Raw genomic sequence first — 22,796 nt, forward strand, 5'->3', positions numbered from 1 at the left:
AGTATTATTTTTTAATTTTACTTTTTACAATGTTAGTTGGTTTCTGCTGTAGGGCAATGTCAATCAGCCATAACCATACATATATCCCCCCCTCCCTAGTGGGCCTCCCTCTCCTCCCCCATCCCACCCCCTAGGTCATCAGGGTACAGGCTGGGCTCCCTGTGTTATACAGCAACATCCCACTATTGGATAGTGTTGAGTAGAAACTTTTTATATTTATTATGTTTTTCTTTATAGCACACAGCTTATAAAGTAGCAGGTAATAAATATTAAACTTATTAACATTCTCCTAAATTTAATATCCAATAAACTAACCCTCAATGCAGTGATATCAAAGAAGCACAGAAGTGATACCAAAGAAGGTAAGCAGTATATCTGCTATTTAATATCAACACAGGGGTGTACGAACTCTACATAAAATACCCTACAGGTAGATGCTACTATTATCATTTCCATTTTGAATACATGGAAACAAGAGTCACAGAGATGAAACACTTGCCCAAGGTCATAAAAAAATGAATCAAAGAAAATTCAAACCACCAAAGTCTACGTAGACTGTGCTAGGTTATGTCACCCTTTTAAAGTAAAGCAGCAGTTTACATTTTTAGAAATGTTACACAAGATTATTCTTCAAGTCTTATCCCTATGATCCAATTAAGTCTGATGATAATGGACTTAATGGTGGAAACGATCAAAGAGGAAACTGAAAGGAAAGGTCATTACAAGAGCATGATTCTTCTGATGTCATAAACATCTAGCAGAAAAATACTCAACAAATTAATGACTTGAGAACTTGCTTGTTCTAAGTATACTACAACTCACCTACATAAATCAATGTCCTCAACTGTCTATTTCCCAGAATAACATTTTGAAGGTAATGTGTTTTGAGTAAGATTTTTACGAAGTGCCCCCGGGTTGAATGTGGTTCAAGTGTTCCTTTGAAATTCTGGGCAAGAATGTATGTTTTAATGTTATATTTAAAGAAGAAAAAATAATTATGATCTGACAATTCACAAGTCTTGAATGTTGATTCAAGAGAAGCGGGTCTATCTCAGAAACACATTTATATTTAATCACCTGGATGAGAAACATTCACCTCACCACTGGGTTCCTTGGCAATACTGTTAATTTGAAAGAACCCCCAGGTCCCCCAACTTGTTTGCAAGACAGACGTTAACTTCCACTAAAACATTTCTAACTTCTCTAATGTTGTCCAACTCATTAAGCAATTCAAGTCAATCCCTGTACTACAAAAATTGGGCATTCCTGGGACTCCTGGTTTTAAAAGAACGAACATGCATACAAGTCAACCTATTGGACAAAGTCTTAGCTTGAGTTACTTCACTCTATAAATTAACATTTGGATTATCTTTATGTTCTTTCTTTGTCATCTGTTATAACCATATTTTTATTTGGAGGAGAACAGAAGAAAGCTCACAAATTCCATTGTGAGAAACTAAGAAAAAGATTATATGCTGAACTCTTTTACTAATCTATTCCAATAAAAACAAATGTGAATGTGTGTCATCAACAGGGCCACACTGCTAACAAGTCACCTATATTCATCCATGCTCTGCTGTCCCCCCAAGACCCATACTATAGCAAAAGAATGTCAACAGAATAAAATTAGTGAAATCTGCCAAGATATAAAACTATTTTATAGCACACTACTACTTATGTTATACGTTAACAGAAAATGTAAAACTGTCATCAATGACAAACTGCAATTGCATAGCAATTTTTACAGATACAAGTTTTTCATTATTATAGGGAAATGCTCACTGGAGAATAAAATGGAGAACAACCTGTTGCAAAGAAATGTACTTAGTACAATGGTAACTGATAAGAATGTCAGTTGGCTAAGCATGCCGTTTTTCCCAAGTCAAATTCAAACTTGTGCCATCTAAATATTAAGCATATCATATTCCTACAGTGTGTTTGACGAATGTCAACAGTCCTGTTTTTAAGGGGAATAAAGGAATAGAGCCAATCCTAAACTCAAAAACAACTCAGACATCAAGATTAAAGAAAGTTATTAGATTGCTGCAAAAGTAGTTGCAGCTTTGCGTTGTTGGAACTTTGGTATTGAAATACATTCTTAAAGTAAATGTGGTTATGTTATACATTATTTTCATACGCCTTTCTTGCTTTATGTTTCTTTGCTAATGACATTACTATTGCTATTTATTTTAGACTGCAGAAATGTTAGACAAAAAGCAAATTACAGCGATTTTTAAATTCAAGTTCAAAATGGGTGGTAAAGGAGCAAAGACAACTCACAACAACGAATTTGGCCCAGAAACTGCTAACAAAGGTACAGTGCACTGGTGGTTCAAGAAATTTTACAAAGGAGGTGAGAGCCTTGAAGACGAGGAGGGTAATGGCCAGCCGTTTGAAGCTGATCCCCTTACAACTACACAGGAAGTTGCTAAAGAACTCAACATCCACCATTCTACAGTCATTCAATATTTGAAGCAAATTGGAAAGGTGAAAAAGCTCAGTAAGTGGGTGCCTCCTGAGCTGACTGAAAATCAAAAAATCGTTGTTTTGAAGTGTTTTCGTCTCTTATTCTAAATGAATCTTTTTCTAATCTGATTGTGACGTGCAACAAAAAGTGGATTTTATGACAACCAGTCACGACTAGATCAGTGGCTAGACCAAGAAAAAGCTCCAAGGCACCTCCCAAAGACAAACTTGCACCAAAAAAGGTCATGGTCACTGTTTGGTGGTCTGCTGCTGGTGTCATACACTATAGCTCTCTGAATTCTGGCAAAACCGTTATATCTGAGAAGTCTGCTCAGGAAATCGATGAGATGCATCAAAAACTGCCACGCCTGCAGCCGGCACTGATCAATAGAATGGGCCCAATTCTTCTCCACAGTAACACCCGACCAACTCCATGTCGCACAACCAACACTTCAAAAGTTGAACAAGCTGGGCTATGACTACAACATCTTGCCTCGTCCACCATATTCACCTGAACTCTCACCAACTATCATTTCTTCAAAGCATCTTGACAACTTTTTGCAGGCAAAACATTTCCACAACCAGCAGGAGGCAGAAAATGCTTTCCAAGAGTTCATCGAATAATGAAGCATAGATTTTTATGCTACAGGAATAAACAAAAACTTTCCTCTGTTGGCAAAAATGTGTTGACTGTAATGGTTCCTATTTTGATGAATAAAGATGTATATGAGCCTAGTTAACAGTTATTTAAAATTCACTGTCTGAAACCACAATTACTTTTGTACCAATCGGAGTAAAGAAACCCTCAGGCCATAAGATGGAAATTGGCAATGGCTTGTATCAGGGACAAGAAGACCAAACAAGAGCCAAAGGCACAGAAGGAAAGCATTTGCCTTATAAAAAGATAAGAGTAAGAGCTATCTGTATGCAGCACAGAACTGGGAAAAGAACAGTAAAGGTAACAAGTCCAAGTGAATGACCACCACTAGCAACGTAAAGTTTGTAACTTAGCTTCTGTCCATTAAAATTAGGTCAAGTTTATTCTTACAACATCACTTTCTTGCCAATATGCTTCTGAGTGGGAGAGTAAGGGATAGAATTACTACTAGTAGAATGGGAGTGGCAAATAATCCTGGGTACTACCCACAGGAAATGCACCATACAAATGAGTATCAACATGAATGTAAACAGTTGAGAACCAATGATGCAGCCAACACAGCAATTAACTTACAATTAGAAAAAGAACTCAAAGTTGAGTCCAAGATGTCATTGTTAAAAGTCTAGAAAATGTGCTAAAAATTAAGAGGTTAGAAAGAATAGGTAGTTTCAAAAGGAAGAGGAGCTCCTGATTGCAGCACACTGAAGCTGACAGCAGAGGTTCAGCGCTCAAGAATCTGTCTCCCAATGCAAGGGAAGTTGGTTCGATACCTGGTCAGGGAACTAAGAGTCCACGTTGTCAACTGACAACTAAGCTCCACACTCTGAAGCCCGCACACCACTGCTGGAGAGGAGCCCACATGCCACGACGACATATCCTGCAACTGCAACACAGATCCTACATGACACAACCAAGACCTGAGGCAACCCAGTAAACAAATACCAAAAAAAGAAGAAAAAAAATTCCCTGAAGAGCAGTGTTTATGCTCAATGCAAAACCGTAATAAAGAGAGCCGGAAATCAGGATGAAATCACAATAGGGATTATCTCAGGAATTAAAAAAAAAAAAATTCTAAGGCCTATTAGCATTTCAGTGGACTACATTAAGTTTTTCTGAGCTTAGCTGACATCAGAACACCCATAATTTTGACTTCCTCTTGTAATGCAGGAGATGCGGATTGAATCCTTGGGTTGGGAAGATCCACTTGAGGAGGAAACGGCAACCCACTCCAGTATTCTTGCCTGAGAAATCCAACAAAGGAGCCTGCCGGGCTGTACAGTCCATGGGTCGAAAAACAGTTGGACACAACTGAGAGACTAGTCAACAGCAAATTATATTCATGGCAGGGGGGAACCCGTCTTTCACAGATTGAAGCCCCAATTCCAAAAACCCAAAGTTAATACTTAAATGATTATAAACTATGATGGAGGGTACTGAAAATCTGCTTCTGATGTTAGCAGGACATAGGTAGCTCTGATTTTCTTTATAAAAGCACAACTTTTTTTTGCATGTCTTGGAAGAGGCAAAATCTGGCATCATTTCCTTTGGGTAAAGTTTCTGCAAGGCCATTAAGTCCCAAATTCATTAATTTATAACATAATTGACCCCTTCATGCTCTAACCAGCACCCTCTCTCTCTTCCTAATCTCATCTCCTGCAAAATTACTGCAAAAGGCTTTTGAATAAAGCAACTGTTTCTACCTAATGCTCTGATAGAATGAACCATCACTTAATTTGCTGGATTAACCAAACCTCACTTAACAGACTGGCTTTAGGCCAGGCCTTTTTCATTCCTAGGCAAACACCAATAATGCCCATGTTGTTTTATCTTTGGGCTAAATACTTCAGATACATTTTTCAGCTACTCTCTGAAACCCCCTTTAGTTTCTATCAGCAGTTATACCATTATTCAGTCCTGTATTTGTTCCCCAAGCTACGCCATTATACTTGGATATAATTACTTAAAATGCTATGCTATTTTTGTTATCAAATTTAAGTATGAAAAGAAGCATTTCTAATGCAATTACACTGCATGTTTTGAAAGGAGACACACACACGTTAATCACTTGGGTTATCCAAACAATTGAAAGATTAGGAAAATTCTGATTACTTTCTTTTAGCTTCTGAGTTCTTCCTCTACTATGTAAACTCAAATTACATTTTATAAAGGTTACGTCTCTTTTAGCAGCACGTCTATGTACATTCAAAAAGGTCTTAGCTCCACACTAGAAATGGGCAAATGAACACACACATTTGTTTTAACTGAAAATGTTTAGAATACGTAGGAACACAATTTGAACTACTTTTCAATTAACCAATTAACTAGGATCTTCTACTGTACCACTACTGAGATGTTACCGTAAGATTTTTTTTATGAGTAAAAAAATGGGCATTTAATTTTTGGCCACACCCTGCAAAACACATGGGATCTTACTTCCCCAACAAGGGCGTGAACCTTCACTCCTGCATTTGAAGTGTGGAGTCTTAACCATTGGACCACCAGAGAAGTCCCCAAATTGGGTGTTTTTAGAAGAAAAACTGAAAAGCAAAATTACTCTTGGTAAACTATAAAGATACTTTAGGGTATCTTTATCTCCCTACCTCTCTAATTCAAATGCGTCTGCTGGGGCTGAATACAATTTCTTCCTCTTTCTTGGGCAGATCAGAAGAGTCAAAGAGTTCTTCATAAGCGTACATGTTCCTCCTATACTTTTAAGATTTTTCTTAGGTTTTTCTGCTTGAATTTCAATTTTTAATTCTGTAATCTATTCCTTAGTTCACTTTTAACTATCTTCATAGCTCATCTAATCACTAAACTTCTCCAGGTCATCTGTTTCTCTTTCTAAAACAGCAGGAAAGACTTCATTCTTATATTAAAGTATTGCTAGGCTGAAAAAGGATAAGTAACCCGTTGCTCTTGACCAAGCTGTTATTCTTCCCCTTCCCACCAAATAGTAAACACCTATCTTTCCATTGTTTCTTTCCTTTACATTTCATACACCTCAGACTTCCCAAATTTACAAACTACCTCACCAAGTACAACAGTTAACCGTTATCAAGAAAACTCTTAAAAAGACTGCTGAATTTTATTACCAAAAGACTGTCCAATGCAGTTTTTAAAGCCCAAGGCACTTCCCAGCTTGCTCCTGCTTAATGGCAGTTCTATGGAGATAAAAACCAGTGCCCAGCAACACCACCTTAAAAATGTAGAGAAGCATAACAAAATGGAACTCAGTCAGGTTAACTGAATCACACAACAAATACTGTTGCCAACTGTTATAAATGACAGACTCACAATTCTACTAATTCATGTCCTAATAAGGAAGCCATTCTTTAACTTATTCCAGTGGCTTTCATTTCTTAAAATGAAACCTTTGAAAACTTGCTGGCCAGTATGGGTCTCTGTCCTTGAAAGATAGAGAATTTTTAAGGTTTCTTGGATCCTTTAAATTTCATTCTTAGATTTCCAAGTTAGAGAGACGGCTATTAACTTATAGGCAGGTCTGTACCACTCTCACTGCTTTACAGAGAAGCCCCAAACTAAGATAATCAGGGCACCAAGAGCTCTACCTGATCTTCTCCACAGCCCTATGGAGTAGGTATTATTCCCTTTTAACTGAGCTCAGTTTTCTCTGATGAATACCTTCAGGCCACCCGGCCATTTAAAGGTAACACCACTTACGACTCAAAACCTGCTCTTTTAGGCCGCTATATTATTGAGTTTGAATTAGGTACAACCTAGTATGCATATGCTCATTTCATTTTACATTTCATCAGATTCAAGATAAAACCACCTAATTTTTGGCTTCTTGTGACTTGAGACAGAAGAGGTATCAACCCCTTCCCCCACTGACACAAGAACATTTGGTCTAAGATCTGCTAGGAAAGGCTGACTGCATTAGTTCACATACCGTAATTTCAAATTTAACAACACAAGGAAGAGAAGAACCGTAATTTCGCATAAAGAGAAGTTCATGTTGTGAAGAATAAGGCCAGTGACCATGTTCTTCAGTAATGCTCTAAAACTTCTGTATAAAGTAACATGGTCCCTGCTCTTTCACTGCTTAGTAAATAGTATAAATTAAACAAACATTTGATAAGTACATATAACCAAATAAGAGTAAAGAGCTCTTCAGAGAAACTTTGAACCATGGAGATTAGTTCCTACTAATAGGAAGACAATAAATATTTTCTTAGGAAGTACAGAACAATGAAGTCTGGTTCATTAATGATGCTATCAGCCAATAATATCAATTCTGAAAAGCAATCTGCTTATTTTTCTCAAATTAAAAGTCAAAGAAAAAAACTAGAGCAATAAAAATTACAACTGGTTACATTTTTATTATATAAGATATTGAGATATAATTAGGCACACGTTCACTAATTATCAAGCAAATCAGGTCAAATCATTTTTTCTCTAGAAGCAACAGTTCTGCTGTATTTTATTCTTTCATTTTACTTAACAGGAAAAAAGGAATTTTATGCAAGATGTTTCCCGAGTCAACAGGACCAGTGTGAAGAAAGATGATCGGGAAAAGAAGCCTGCCTGTAAAGAATCACAGTATCTGTAAATATCCAAGTTTCCCCAAGCTGAAACAGAAAAGGCTTTGGAAAATTAGCCGTACTGCTGACCTAGTTTCACCTCTTTTTCAAAAGAAGCCAAAAGCTCATTAACTTAACAAATAATTTGAATATCTACTATATATTAGCAGGGATGAGCCATGCAAAGATCACTAATGGAGCTTCACTTCTGAAAAGACTAAGGTTGGGAGCAAAAGCTTTAGAATTCTCTGAGCCTTTTACATAGTAAAGGAATTAAACTTTCATTTATCTATACTTTCAAAGTGGAAATTTCATTTATACTTTCAAACTGGAAATTTCATTTAGATTTGGTGCGAAGCCAGTGTGCTATTCTGAAGAACACAGTGACCAGCAACCAGTATCAAACTCCCTTAATAATCATTTCAACAAGAAAAGCTATTCAGAGATTAATCCAAATATTCTCATCCACTGATCCAATGCAGTATTGTTTTTCCTTGATAACGAAAGCAAAGGAAAGTAAAGCTAAAACTGCTACAGTCTTTTCCCAGGAAAAGTCTCACGATGGGAGCTTTTATACTTTTTGTGTGGAAAACATGCAAATACCTACCTGGAATTGCAAATAAGCTGTTAGTAGAGGATGAATGTTACCACATCCCCTTTTATTCCTAAAACTGACTTTTGTCTTAAGGGAAATAACAAAACTCTTAATTATTTAATCTATCAGATATAATAACAGGGGGAGAAACATTAGAGTGAACAAAATTAAACAACACACTCCGGTTCTTACCAGTAAACAGAGCAAGGAAGGTGGGGAAAAGTCCAATAGCATTTTTTTAGTTGTAGGGAAACAAGGTATTTCCAAATTTTGAATATTCCTATCACATTAGCAAAGCATAAGATAAGCATTTGTCACTGAGTCTCAATAAAAGCATGGAACTCCCTTCTCATTTTAGTAATGAATGATAGCTATCAATATAAAGATTTCAAGTAAGGAATCGAAAACAAACTACCCACAAGATAGATACCACATGAGAAGACTGTAGCCCACATTAAGATAGAAAATGTTATTCTTCTTTAAAAAGACAGTCTAAAGTAAATTATCATTTGAAAAAAATACTCATAATTTAGGAACTGAAGCTATTCCATCAGCGTTAGACTACTGTAAAGGAATCATAATACCATTATAATTTTAACAAAAACTCCAAACCCCATCAGAAATAATTCTGTATTGCTTGTTATAGTACTTCTTCCATGAACAAGATTCAAATATTAAGAAATGCAGCTGGATTTTCAGAGAAAGTGGGATTCAGCCTCTCTATATATACCAGAGCCCTGTCAAACAGAGACTCAGTGTATGTAAGAGTACCCATCTGCAATGTAAGAGTAATCATTTAGTTAAACCCACATTAAACATTATTCCACAAACTCCCTGTTCATTAAAATATGAAAGTGTTAGTGTACATAGGCTGTTATATGCTAAACAGTTGCACTGTCCACCAACTTATCCTTATATTTCAACTTTTTTGGCACAGAAAGTCACCATTTGTAAGAAAATTTAAAAATTAACCAAAATGTAATGTTCAAGTCTTTTAAGCTATTTAGAGAAGCAGTGCTTCAACGGAGTAGACACTGAATTCTTAAAATGCTTCTTGACTGAACCTGGAAAATCAAGCTTTGAGTTTTTCATAATCTTTTAATGTGGTTGTCAAGTTCAAAGTCGACTTCCAACACTTAAATGCAGAAAGGCAAAAACAACTGTCAAGCCAGTTTTCTGCACGGCTGACTCATTATATTAACATTTCAGTGGCTAACCCAGGGAAGGCTACTAGGTCTACCATGTCTACTACATCTCACATAAAGCAAGAGAGGTAAAATGTCTGCATCTATATACTTTTAAGAAAATCAGCTCTAGAACTACTACAAATATTCTAACCACAACTGAAATGATAATTTGATTACTTTACCTTTTCAATTAGAACAAAATATACTACCAATCTATTTGAGCTGACTGATAATCATTACAGAATTCATTTTATACAAATCTAACCACAATTGTTCTAACATTTTAGTAATGACACTCTGAAACACTTGGAAATCTAGAACACCCCATTTTTAAAAGGAAAAGAGAAACCAAAGAAAGAAAAAGCTGAGAGTAATGGAACTGATAATCGTTACAGAAACTCTGTATTACAGTGACACTAGACTGAAAGGTTTCTCACCAGTACATCATTGCAGATATCTCTTAGCTCGGTCTCTATTTTCTCTCTGTATTCTCGAGCCATCTGCTGTTTTTTCTCAGCACCTTCCGTCTTTTGCTCAATACTGGAGACGACCCTCCAAGATGACCTACGGGCTCCTACAACATTTTTATAAGCAACTGAGAGAAGATTCCTCTCCTCATTGGATAATTCAGCTCCTTGCTCAGTTACAGACTTCATGCAGGCTGCCATGTCATCATATCGCTCAGCCTGCTCGGCCAGTTTGGCCTTCTGTACCAGCTCGTTTTTATCCATGATTGGATGTTCTGCAGGGGAAAAAAAGTAGCATTTAGATATTTTTTCCAGTAAAACAGACTAAAAATCATACCCTTTGTAAACATGTTAACACTTCAAACTTAATTACCGATGGAAGATTCTCTACGTGTGGAATTCAACGGAACTTCACAAAAAGATGCTCAGAATAAGGAAAAAAAAAGTGGCATACTCAATGAGCATAGTGTACATTTAAAGCCATTAAAATCAGTTTAGCAAAACTAAAATTACATTATCTCATCTTTGTTCACAAGATCCTTAATTTCACATCAAGCTGAAGCACACTTGACCAAAAAGGCTGCCTTAAAAACCAATCCTTATCTTACTTTGTCAAAATCTCAACTGTAGTTTCAAATATCACTGGGTAATCAAAAATCAAGCAGCTTTTCTTTAGTGAAAACACCATCTATGAAGAATACGACCATACTTTCAGAATCACGACTCCTGTCAGTTTTAATGTAATTCATGTCCTATTACAGTTAGTATCTGCTCTTGTCAAGTGTTTAAATTTTAGCTAATAACACTCCCACCCCAAGTCCACTGATCTTTGCAACAGTTGATCAGCATGCCAATTTCCTGGAAGAAATGACCATATTGCTTATTTTAATACTGTGACTGTAAAACCACCACCAAGGATCAATAACTAACCCTAAGGCTTCATTCATCTGTACCTTGTTACATGCACATGAGCTTTAAAAAAAAAAACAACCGTGAGTCCTGGAACTTCAATTCTTACTATCTTTGAGCACTAAAATGTAGATACTAAATGCTTCCCAGTGTGATCAGTGTTTCTGATGTCACTGTTCAGTTTAAATGCAGACTTACTGCCTTGTTTCTAATAGTCAAAAATTAATTGAATACATTATCACTCAAGCTGCCCTTATCAAGACTTCCTAATTCTTTCTCATTTTAAAGCTCTGGACTTTTCAATTTCCCCCTTATTCTATTCCTTAAGACATCCTTCTGAAAGATCCTAAAGCAGCACAGGAAGATACTAGCCCCTACAGTGGTCCCAAAGGGTATATGACTTACGATGAACAGAGGAGTCACTGTCACTCACTATGGGAACTGACTCCCTTTTTTTACATTCCCAGGGAAATCCCACAAAACATTTCTTTTTAAAAAACCAAATCGGAACCAATCCTTTGTATTTAAACAAGTAACTAGCTAGCCTTAATAGGAAGTATACTGTTTTCAATGTCAAACCCAAAATCTATTGTCGCATAACCTTCCTAGCCCTTACTTCCAATTCCCAATTCTCCCCCCTAGAAATTAAAAAATGCTCTCCGGCTAATGCTACTTCTAAAGAAAATTATCTACAACCAGTAAAGGTTCCTCTCCCAAACCCCTCGGTAAAGAGGGGAAGTGGACTAGTTTTCTCAAAGAATAAGCAGCGCTCCCAGGACTCGCCGCACCCATTTAACCCTTCACCGGCGGAAGACTTCGAGGTGGGTGAAACGACAACGGGCCGCCTGTGACTTTAAAGGGCAAACCCTTCCGTCCGCGCCAGCCGCAACCCCCCTCCTTGGCTCCGCCCAGGCTGGTGCCTCCGCGCGAGTCCCCGCGTCTCCCTCTTTGTCATGGCGGATCTGTGTCAAGGAGCCCAACCTACAGCCTAGTGTTAATTCCCGCACCGGGCCCGGGGTGGGGTGGGGTGGGGGCGGGGGGCGCGGGGAGGAGAGGCGAGCCCCCGCCTGCGCGGGGAATGGGGAGCCGCCCGCCCGCCCGCCTCGGGGGCACGGACGCCGGTGCCGCCCGCCCGCAGAAGCGGAACCACGAGCGGCCGGCCGCGGACACACCCCACTGTCCCGTCGGCGTCCGGCGGCCACCGGCCGCCGCGGGTGCTCCTTTAGTCTCCGGGGGCCCGACAGCTGCAGCCGGTGGGGGAGGGGGCGAGCCACACCCAGGCGAGCCCGGCCGCCGCCGGCTGTTACGCGCTGGCTCACCCACCCCGGTCGACACACACGCGCGCAGGAACCCTCAGGTCTACCAGGTCCCCGCACCCCCGGGAGGACGAGCGAGCCCCGTGGTCCCCCGTCTTCCCTACCCTCATCGCTCTCCCCTACCTGGGCTCCGAAACCCCCCTCCTCCACGCGGAGACAGAAAGCCAGCTCCATCCCCCCCACTCCGCCGGAATATTCAAGTTCTCCCCGCCCCCCGCCCCCCCCCCACCCCCGCGGAACCCGGGAAATTCGGCTCGAGGTCTCAGGCGAGCCCCACCCCGGGGCCGGCTCGACCCAAGCACGGCCTCGCCCCGCTCCACCTGGCAGGCGCTTCCGGGCCGCCTTGGCTCGCAGCCCCGTGGCCAGGGCCGACCCTCCCGCCGCCGCGCCGCCGCCGCCCGGGTGGGGGAGGAGGGCTGGGTGCCTCCGCAGCGCGGGGCGCGGAGGCTGCGCCGCCGAGAGGGCGGGAGAGGCGGGGGGAGGGGATGGGGGGCGGCGGGGAGGGGGCGGCTCACCTGCGCCACTGCAATGCCCGCGGCCGCCGAGTCATTCTCTCTCGGGCGGAAGCGGGCAGCGGGGCGGCGCGGAGGAGGGGGCTGCGGGGGGGTGGGGCGGGGTGGGGGGGCGCGAAAAAGAACGGATCGCGGCCGGCGCTGCCTCGGTCACCCTCGGGAGACCGGCGACCGGTCGGGTCCCTGGGGGAAACCTGGAGTGCGGGCGCCCTTCCCACCCCCCCAACCCCCGGGGACCGGATCAGACCGGGCGCCCCTCCGGGCCGAGGCGTCGATCCGGAAGCAAGTAGCCGGAGGCGGCCGCGAGCCGCCCGCCAGAACCCAGCGGAAGAGAAGCCGCCGCCCGTCTCCGCCTGAGGAGACTCCGCCTCAGCCCAGCGCCGCTCCCAACCGCGGGCGAGCGGGGCTTGAGGGGATGCGGAGCGGGGACTGCTCCCGCGCTTTCGGATGTTTGGTCTGGGACAGGAAGAAGCGGCGCGAGGTGGCGGCGGCGGTGGAGGCCGAGTCCCTTACCTGTGTCCGGAGTAGGTGGCGACGGACGGATGGGGCTCAGCAGTCTCTGGGCGGCAGCGGCGAGGCTGAGACTCTGTCCCTGGATCTCGCTGCTCACAGGCTACAGCCGCTCCGCAGACACGGGGTTTCCTCCAATCACCAGCCCCGGCAGCAGGGGCACCACACGCACGATGACGTCAAACGCTGCTATGGCAACCGTTGATTGGTGCCCACAGCTCTGGGGGCCCAGAGCAACCGCCGCTCCCCAGCGCGCGGCCGTCCTGCCCGCCCGCGCTGGAGGGCGAGTGGAGGAGCGCGCCCGTCCCCTCCGCTCCTAACTCTCCTCCCTAGCCCTCTCGGTTTCCAACTTCTCTACTCCTGTCCTGAGGGTGCCCGTACAGAAAGCCCTTTTTTTCTTCTTCTGGTCACCAGTATCCCCACCGTTTCCCTCGCCTTCCCCACGGATCTCCCGCAACCCTTCTCCGGCTCGCTCCCCCAAAACCAGCCGGGAGGCAATTTTTCCCCACCCCCACTTAGGGTTCGTGCGACCCTTCTGCGCCTGCGCCAGTTACTCCCTCAAGAAGGGGCGCCCGTTCGGCAACATCCGGGACCTTTCACACTCTCCCCCCCCCACCCCCTCCCATCCGCCTGGCCCGCCCCGCCCTCCGTGCTTCTCGGCGGTAACTGCCCCCCGGGGCCATCCGCGGGGCTAGATTACGAGAGCGGCTCCACGGCGCGGGCATTATGATCTGGACTTGGGGGTGGGGGCGATGTGGCGCGCTAGCCCCCCAGCTTCCCCCGACACACACGCCGGGCGGGGCGATCGGGGCGCGCGGCCCCTCCCTTTTTCCTTTCCGCTGCCGCCCTTTTACCTGCTGCCTCAGGGACTGCGGCCGGAGGCCTTTTAAGGCTCGGGATAGAGGGAGGCGTCCGGTCCCAGTACGTGGGCTGAGCCACCAGTTGGTTTTTCCAATCGGGGCTGGGGCATCAGTGCGCAGTGACAGCTGCGAGGGGACAATGGGTGGGCACCAAGTGGGAGTGAGGTGTGGCAGGCGGAGCTGGCGGGAGGTGAGGCCTGGGAAGAGGCTCTCAAAAGGCCTTCAGCCTCTGAGAGGGAAAGACGGCGTCCTTAGGTGGAGGCTTTGAGGGGACCCTGGAGGCCGTAACATGACAGGAGGCATAGAGGTTTGACTGTATTCCCTCATTTTTCGTAGGCTGAATTTTTTCTATCCAAAATAAAGCTTTCCCTTAGAGACCTCATGCTTCCGTGGTTTAAAACGTGATGATTACCTGTTTCCTCCTGACAGGGGGACGCGCTATTCCCAGGGCCCGGGTTGACCCAGCGGGCGGTGGGCCGCGGGCGGAGCGAAGAACAGGGACCCGGAGCCAGGAAGAGAGGAAAAGAGAAGGGCGGAAATTGCAGGTGCCGCGTTAACGTGCCAACCTAAAACGGTAGGGCCTCCACCCAGTCAACTTCAGGAAGTTCAAAGACATGCATTCACTGTGTGAAATGTCTTTGATCCGTCTTCCTTTAGGTAATTGTTAGAACTTAGAAAAGATTAGTACCTGGATGACCTACCAAACCAATTGCAAAAGTCATTGAGAGTTTCTAGAACTCAGAACTCTTCTTGCTACCCATGTGTGAGCTCCATCTTGGCCTCGTTTACTTTTCCAACATCACTTTATTGAGCACCTACTGTGGTGGTTTGGTCGCTAAGTGGTGTCCAACTCTTTTGTGACGCATCAATTGTAGCCTGCCAGGCTCCTCTGTTCAGGGGATTCTCCAGGCAAGAATACTGGAGTGGGTTGCCGTTTCCTTCTCCGGGGGATCCTCCCGACTGGTCTCCTGCATTGTAGGCAGATTCTTTACCAACTGACCTAAAAGTCGCTTCAGTCATGTCCGACTCTGTAAGACCCCAGAGACGGCAGCCCACCAGGCTCCCCCATTCCTGGGATTCTCCAGGCAAGAACATGGGAGTGGGTTGCCATTTCCTTCTCCAATGCGTGAAAGTGAAAAGTGAAAGTGAAGTCGCTCAGTCGTGTCCGACGCTTAGCTACCCCATGGACTGCAGCCTACCAGGCTCCTCCGTCCATGGGATTTTCCAGGCAAGAGTACTGGAGTGGGGTGCCATTGCCTTCTCCGCTGAGAACATAGTAGGGCCCTGCTTTAAGCACAGCTGACAAAAAAGCCTTCCAGGAGTTCAGCCTCAAGTTCCCCAGAGGATTGAATTTATCAGTAACCGTCACGTAAAATGTTTCCTCACTCTTCCAGCGCCTGGTGCTCGGAGCGCCTTGTCTGTTCTGTATGATGGGTTCAGTGTGCCACAAGAGTGTTCTACAAGTAACGTTTGGCCTGAAGTTCCAGCTGGCAGTTAAATAGTAAAATATAAACGAGAAAGAGGATTTTCTACTGACCAGTTCAATTTCAGTGTTTTTAATTTTCCCGTCGGAACAGATTAATAGTGGACAGAGTGGATGAATAAATTGATCAGAGTTTTGTTTCTGGGATATTAAAGTCACCTTTCTTTGACTCCCAAGCAAATTCTTTTAGGGAGTGACTCACTTAAAATGACTAATATTTCAAAAGCTTTCTTTAAAAGAAATTCTTGTCTCTAGTTTTATACCAGATTTCAGCACCAGAAAGACGGAAGATACCAAGTTTAAAAAACATTTCCTAAAAGGAAATTGATGGGAGTTCCCTAGTGGCCTAATGGTTAGGATTCCAGGCTTTCACTGCCATGACCTGGGTTCTATCCGTGGGATGAAACAGATTGCTCATAAACCTCACTCCATCAAAAAAAGTGAGGTTGTTTAATATCTCAAGTATATATATAGATAGAATATATGCCCTTTGTTTTAGAGGAAGTTTAGGGATTTTGCTGCATAAATAAGTTGTGGATTTACCTTAGGAAACAGCTAAATTAGATTTATGCCTCCTGCTTTTTTGGTGAAAGGACAGTAACTATTAGGTTTTACAAACTCAGATCAATGTGTTCATGGAATAAAGTGTAATGAGGTTGCAGGGAAGCAAGAATAGGGAATGCCATGGAAGCCCCAAGTGATAAATACTTTGAGGAATAGGAATAACATATGGCAAGGATAATTGAAAACAAATAGAACCTATGAACTTGAACGCTAGGACATTTACTAGAAACTTTCACTAGTAGTCTGACTTGTTTTACTTTCTTCAGTGCTCAACCCTGTTGGCTCAGTCAAGTTGCTTAACTTTCTGTGTCTTGATATTCAGTTCAGTTCATTTCAGTCGCTTAATCGTGTCCAACTCTTTGCGACCCCATGAATCGCAGCACGCCAGGCCTCCCTGTCCATCACCAACTCCTGGAGTTCACTCAAACTCACATCCATCGAGTCGGTGATGCCATCCAGCCATCTCATCCTCTGTCGTCCCCTTCTCCTCCTGCCCCCAATCCCTCCCAGCATCAGAGTCTTTTCCAATGAGTCAACTCTTCTCATGAGGTGGCCAAAATATTGGAGTTTCAGCTTTAGCATCATTCCTTCCAAAGAACACCCAGGACTGATCTCCTTCGGAATGGGCTGGTTGGATCTCCTTGCGGTCCAAGGGACGCTCAAGAGTCTTCTCCAACACCACAGTTCAAAAGCATCAATTCTTCGGCGCTCAGCTTTCTTCACAGTCCAACTCTCACATCCATGCATGACTACTGGAAAAACCATAGCCTTGACTAGACGGACGTTTGTTGGCAAAGTAATGTCTCTGCTTTTGAATATGCTATCTAGGTTGGTCATAACTTTCCTTCCAAGGAGTAAGCGTCTTTTAATTTCATGGCTGCAATCACCATCTGCAGTGATATTGGAGCCCAAAAAGTCTGACACTGTTTCCACTGTTTCCCCATCTATTTCCCATGAAGTGATGGGACCAGATGCCATGATCTTCGTTTTCTGAATGTTGAGCTTTAAGCCAACTTTTTCACTCTCCTTTTTCACTTTCATCAAGAGGCTTTTTAGTTCCTCTTCCCTTTCTGCCATAAGGGTGGTGTCATCTGCATATCTGAGGTTACTGATATTTCTCCCTCCGGCAATCTTGATTCCAGCTTGTGCTTCTTCCAGCCCAGCGTTTCTCGTGATGTACTCTGCATAGAAGTTATATGCAGACTCTTATATGCAGAGTCTTGATATTACTGTCAATAAAGTAGTGGTAATAAAAACACAACTCATTAAATGGTATTGAAGATTAAATGAATATATATTATATATGGCTTCTCAGATGGCACAAGCAGTAAAGAACCTGCCTGCCAGTGCAGAAGACCTGCCAGTGGAGGTTCGATCCCTGAGTTGGGAAGATTCCCTGGAGGAGGGCATGGTAACCCACTCCAGTATTCTTGCCTGGAGAATCCTTTGGACAGAGGAGTCTGGGGGGCTACAGCCTGTAAGGTCGCAAAGAATTGGACATGACTAAAGGTGACTTAGCACACATACATGTGACTGAGCACTAATAGGAATATCCAAAGCCATGTTCTCCTCTTGTGGCTTTGGTCCGTAAAAACCTCCTTGTCTTAACCTCTGTTCAATCCATTAATGGATCACTATTTACCAGCTGAAATAGAGAGGATTCCAAGGCTTTAGAGGGGAACCATAAGATAAAAGCAGTCTGAGTCCCTGAAGGCCTTTAAAAGCCAGCCTTGATCCTATAGGACTTTATCGAAGGATACCTTTTCTTTTTTAAGCCACTGAAATTTAGGTTTTATCTGTTATAACGGCTCGCATTGTAATGTCTGTAGATATCATTGGCAAATCCAAAGCATGGTAAGGATTTTTTTTTTTTTTAAGAGGAAATGTGAAAGAAAAAAGGCACAGAGAGGGAAAAGAAGTGAGAGTAAGGGCCTCTGCTCTTGTGATAAGAGGTATTTTATGTATTCTCAACTAATCTATTGACTCCTAGAATGACTTTAGGAAAGTAACATTTTCTCAATTCTTAGTCACTCTAATAGTCTCACTACTTTTTAATTTAGTATTCACTTGATGCCGTCCTTACTCTTTTGTATACTGTTTTAACCTTGTTTTTCTTTAAAAAAAAACAAACTTGTTTTTCAATCCATACCTTTTAACTCTATCCTGACATCCCAATCTCTAAACGGTGTTCTGTGATACTTTGATCACAGACTGAGTTTTTCACATGCTGATTAAAAAAATGAAAATATAAACCAATAAGAATCCGAGGTCTTCGGTGAGCTCTCATTTCATACCTTCACCAGACCCTTAACTAGGGCCCACTGATCAGAGATTATGCTGCTTTGGAGGGATAGAAATGCATGATTCATACTCCCTCCCTGAAGCAACACATGGTCAAGGGACAGACCCAAACACCAAATGCAATTACAGAGAAGCACAGCGAAGTAAGGGCTCATAAAGGTAAGCAGATTGTGTTTTGAGAAATCTGAGCTGTGAGCACTGTCCATGGAGAAGCAAGAAATGTTCCCGAAAAACAAAACCTTATATTCATCCTACAAATTACTTATTTGACCATCAGCAGAGTCAGTTTTGCTTTTTTGCCTCCAATGGCATTTTTAATTCCACAGTGAAATTTTAGTTGCCTTATATTTTTAATTTACTGATGATCAATAAATAGACACGATCTCTCCTGCCTTCCATTAAGTACAGAGAGACATTTTCTAAATTCTTCTTTTCCCATAATAAAGTCTTATTTTCCCATCTTCAGTTGTATGCTCTTCTTTGGAGTCTTCAGCTAGCTCTCTATTTCCTTGCACTATAGAGTTTTTTTCAATCTTGTGTTGAGGTGGTGATTGTTTTTCCTATTACAGATCAACAAGAGAAATTCCTTCCAGTCTTAGAGTTGGCCAACCAGCAGGTGAAATGTCCTCTGCTTCTCTTTGCCATCCTCTTGAAAAGATAGATAGATCTAAAGTTGTAGGAGAGTACAGGAACACACTCACCTACCCAAATGCTGGAATCCAGCAGACATTTACATTTATCACTTGCGGAGCAGCCGCCATGACAAGATCTTCCCCTGACCCATTGTCCAGTTATCTGCAAGGAGGGGAATTTATGTTGTCAAGAATCAGAGGCTATCTGGGGTTTGTCTTTAATCAGCTGTGATAAATGAAAAAACTGCAGTCTTGAATACTGCGGGCTGTCAGGGTGCTTCCCCACAATGCTTTATCTGCAGCTCCTTATGCCAGGGGTCTATCCATCACATTCTGTAGCCAGCCACCCCTGCCTCCCTGGTTCTCTGTAATTCTCCTGTGCCTTCTCCTGGGATCTAGAGATTCTGATTGAATAACAGTGTGAAGGCTTAACTTCTTCCTACCAATTTTGCTCTTCTTTCTTGAGGATAAAGTATTCATGATAAAGTTTCTTGATTTAGTTCCCTCTGTACTGTAGTTAGTGGAAATACCTCTTGCAAATGATTGATTCTTAATTTTCAAAAAGTTTTTCATGTAACTTTAATGGGAAAATGGGAAAGATTATAGCAAAGATTGTAACTTGGCACTATTTTACTATCTTAAGCTTTAAGTCTCTATTGCAGTCTCCAGTATTGTAGGATTTATTTTAGATTCATAACAAAATTGAGAGGAAGGTACAGAGCTTCATATAGTTCTAGCACCCACTTATGCATAGCTTCCCCTATTTTTGACATCTCCCACAGAGTGGGATATTTGTTAAAATGAATAAAATTGAGTGGTATTTTCTTAAAATACATTTACAGTCATTATCACCCAAAGTTCAACATTTACCTTTAGGTTGACTCTGAGTATTGTACATTCTACAGGTTTGGACAAATGTGTGACGACATATGGGCTTCTCTGCTGGCTCGACAGTAAAGAATCTGCTTGCCAATGCAATTGGCAATTGGGTGCAATTGCAATCTGGGTGCAATCCTTGGGTCGGGAATATCCCCTGGAGAAGAATAGCAACCCACTCCATTATTCTCACCTGGGAAATCCCAAGGAGAGAGGAGACTGGCAGGCTACAATTCATGGGTCACAAAAGAGTCAGATATGACTTAGCAACTAAACAAAAACAACAAATTATAACATATATCCATCATTATAGTGTCATACAAGGTACTTTCACGGTCCTAAAATTCTCTTGTCCACCTGTTCGTCTCTCCCCCTAACCCTTGGTAACCACTCATCATTTTACTGACTCCATAATTTTCTCTTTTCCAGAATGCCATATAGTTGGAATCATAAAACAGCAGCTGTTCGCATTGGCTTGTTTCACTCAGTAATTTGCATTTAAGATTCCTCCTTGATTTGTTGCTTTGCTGCTGTTGGTGTTTTAAGGATTGAGTGATATGCCATTGTCTGGATGCACCACAAAACTGTGATACACCCATTCACCTACCATAGGACATCTTGGTTGCATCCAAGTTTGGGCAATTATGAGTAATGCTGCTATAAACATCCACATGCAGGTTTTTGTGTGCACATTAGTCTTCAACTCCTTTGAGCAAACACCAAGGAGTGCCGCTGCTGGATCATATGGTCAGAGTATGTTTAGTGTTGTGAAAGTGAAAGTGAAGTCGCTCAGTCGTGTCTGACTCTTTGCGACTCCAGGGACTGTAGCCTACCAGGCTCCTCCATCCATGGGATTTTCCAGGCAAGAATACTGGAGTGGGTTGCCATTGCCTTCTCCAGGAGATCTTCCCGACCCAGGGATTGAACCCGGGTCTCCCACACTATAGGCAGATACTTTACCGTCTGAGCCACCAGGGAAGTCCTGGTGGGAAACCACAAAACTATCTTTCACAATGACTGTATCATTTTGCATTCTCACCAGCAGTGAATGATAGTTCCTACTGCTCTACATCCTTGTCAGCATTTGATGTCACTGTTCTGGATTTTGGCCATTTTAATAGGTGAGTAGTGTTATTGTTGTTTGAACTTGCATTTCACCAATGACAAATGATGTGGAGCATTTTTCATATGCTTATTTGCCATCTGTATATCTTCTTCGATGAGGTCACTGTTGAGGTCTTTGACCAACTTTTTAATCCAGTTGTCTTCTCATTGTTGAGTTTTAAGAGCTCTTTGTGTAATTTGAAAAGCAGTCTTCTATTAGTCTGTTGCAATTATTTTCTCCCAGTCTGTGGCTTGTCTTCCCATCCTCTTGATTAATTATATTTTTAATATATTTTTATATTTTGTAAGCAAAGGTAAAAACTTTAATTTGGTGTTAAGCATTAAAATAACTTTTGGAAGGTACCATTGAGATTAGTAGTGCAGAAATGAAGGTACTTGTTTATGGTACTTACCAGAAATATTTTCTGAATTCAAAAATCATTTTGTATGAGAGATTCTCATTCATACAAAGCAAAATGAAAAATGGTACAGGTACTGCCATGTCTGATTATCCCTTGGAGCTTTCCATCATTTGACAATTGTTTGAGGCAGGTGAAAGCAGCTGGGAATTCACAGTTTCAAAAGTGCATGATTTACAATTCAAAAGTAATCATGCAGTGAAAAGGTTAGAAGAAGAATTTGTCCCTTTCTGGACTGTATTTCAGCCCTGAGGACCCAAGAATAAGTGAAGGGAACATTTGGGATTCATTAAGGGTTGAAAATAGAATAATGCATATATATTAGAAGACTTAAAAATCCTCTCCCTCCCCCTCTCCCCCTGCCTGCCCCTGAACCTTTAGGCATCTGGAAAAGGAATCAAGGGCAATGTGAATTTCTGGCAGTTTTCCCAGGACCTGATATAAAGTTTTTCAGGACCTAAGAGCAGAATTTCTGTATTGTAGTTTTCTTGGACTGGGGCAATCTCTCTCAACTTGAAATTATTCTTAGGAATAGTTTACACACTTTCTTAACCATGAAATCCTAAAGAATCCCTGAAACATTTACTATTTCAGCAATTTGACAGGAAATTTAAACCAAATCCACTCTATGGGACAGGAGATGGTTGTTTTGGGTCAGTCAGATGTGTGTTTTTAACATGACTAACTTCTGTACAGTTAATGCCTCACTTATTCATTAAAGATTGATTTTTTTAAAAAAAGCTAGTATAGTCAGAAGACTTCAGACTTGGTCAACTAAAAAATGAATAAGCAACAACTATAAGAACATTTAAATTGGTAAGTGACCAGTAAAAGGAAAGGACACATGTGTTGAACTGTTTCTCTGAATCACCATTGGCCAAAAGATCTAGCTAAGCAATGTATAAGATGAAGTCACCTTCTTTTTGTGACTTTCCTATCATAACAGTGCAGCCAGCAATAGTTTATGCATGCAAGCAGCATAAATAAGTCAAAATATTCTGCTAGGCAGTGGCTGTAGATATGAGAGGGTAGGGATTAGAAACAGTACGAAGGTCAAGCTTTAGAAAGAACAATTAACCCTGAGCTGCTGACAAAGAAGACTTGATTATTTTATTAGGGTAAGTTGAGTGTCAGAGGTCAGGGAGAAGTGGGTGTTGGTCTTGACTGAGAATTGAGGAGACTATAGATGCAGGAAAAGCCCCAATGTCTATTGCAGAGAGTCAGAGAATGGATAGTGAGTTCTAAGACAGGCTTTTGTATGGTACCCTACTGTTCTTTGCTGAAACATCTCAGGGCCTTTCTGGAAGGGCAAATAAATATTATCAGGACCAGGGGATTCTGGAATATCAGTGAAACACTCAACATCATCATGGATGGTCTTCATTGTCTTTAGGAA

General features: G+C 42.4%; 1 protein-coding gene across 2 annotated transcripts in view; it reads right to left on the bottom strand.

Moving 5' to 3' along the window:
- The window catches only part of YWHAZ (tyrosine 3-monooxygenase/tryptophan 5-monooxygenase activation protein zeta), a 34,219-nt gene extending 20,894 nt beyond the window's left edge, over window positions 1–13,325 (bottom strand). The window contains exons 1-2 of one of the 2 annotated variants that reach the window (XM_018058313.1): window positions 13,165–13,325; window positions 9,885–10,189 (exon numbers count right to left, since the gene is read on the bottom strand). In XM_018058313.1, the coding sequence (XP_017913802.1) occupies window positions 9,885–10,178 (294 nt within the window). In that variant the 5' untranslated portion in view covers window positions 10,179–10,189; window positions 13,165–13,325. Of the gene's footprint in view, window positions 1–9,884; window positions 10,190–12,654; window positions 12,677–13,164 lie in introns of those variants that run through there. The other variant, XM_018058314.1, reaches the window with a different exon arrangement.

This window comes from Capra hircus, chromosome 14 (assembly GCF_001704415.2).
Source record: "Capra hircus breed San Clemente chromosome 14, ASM170441v1, whole genome shotgun sequence".
In the NCBI taxonomy this organism is placed as follows: domain Eukaryota; kingdom Metazoa; phylum Chordata; class Mammalia; order Artiodactyla; family Bovidae; genus Capra; species Capra hircus.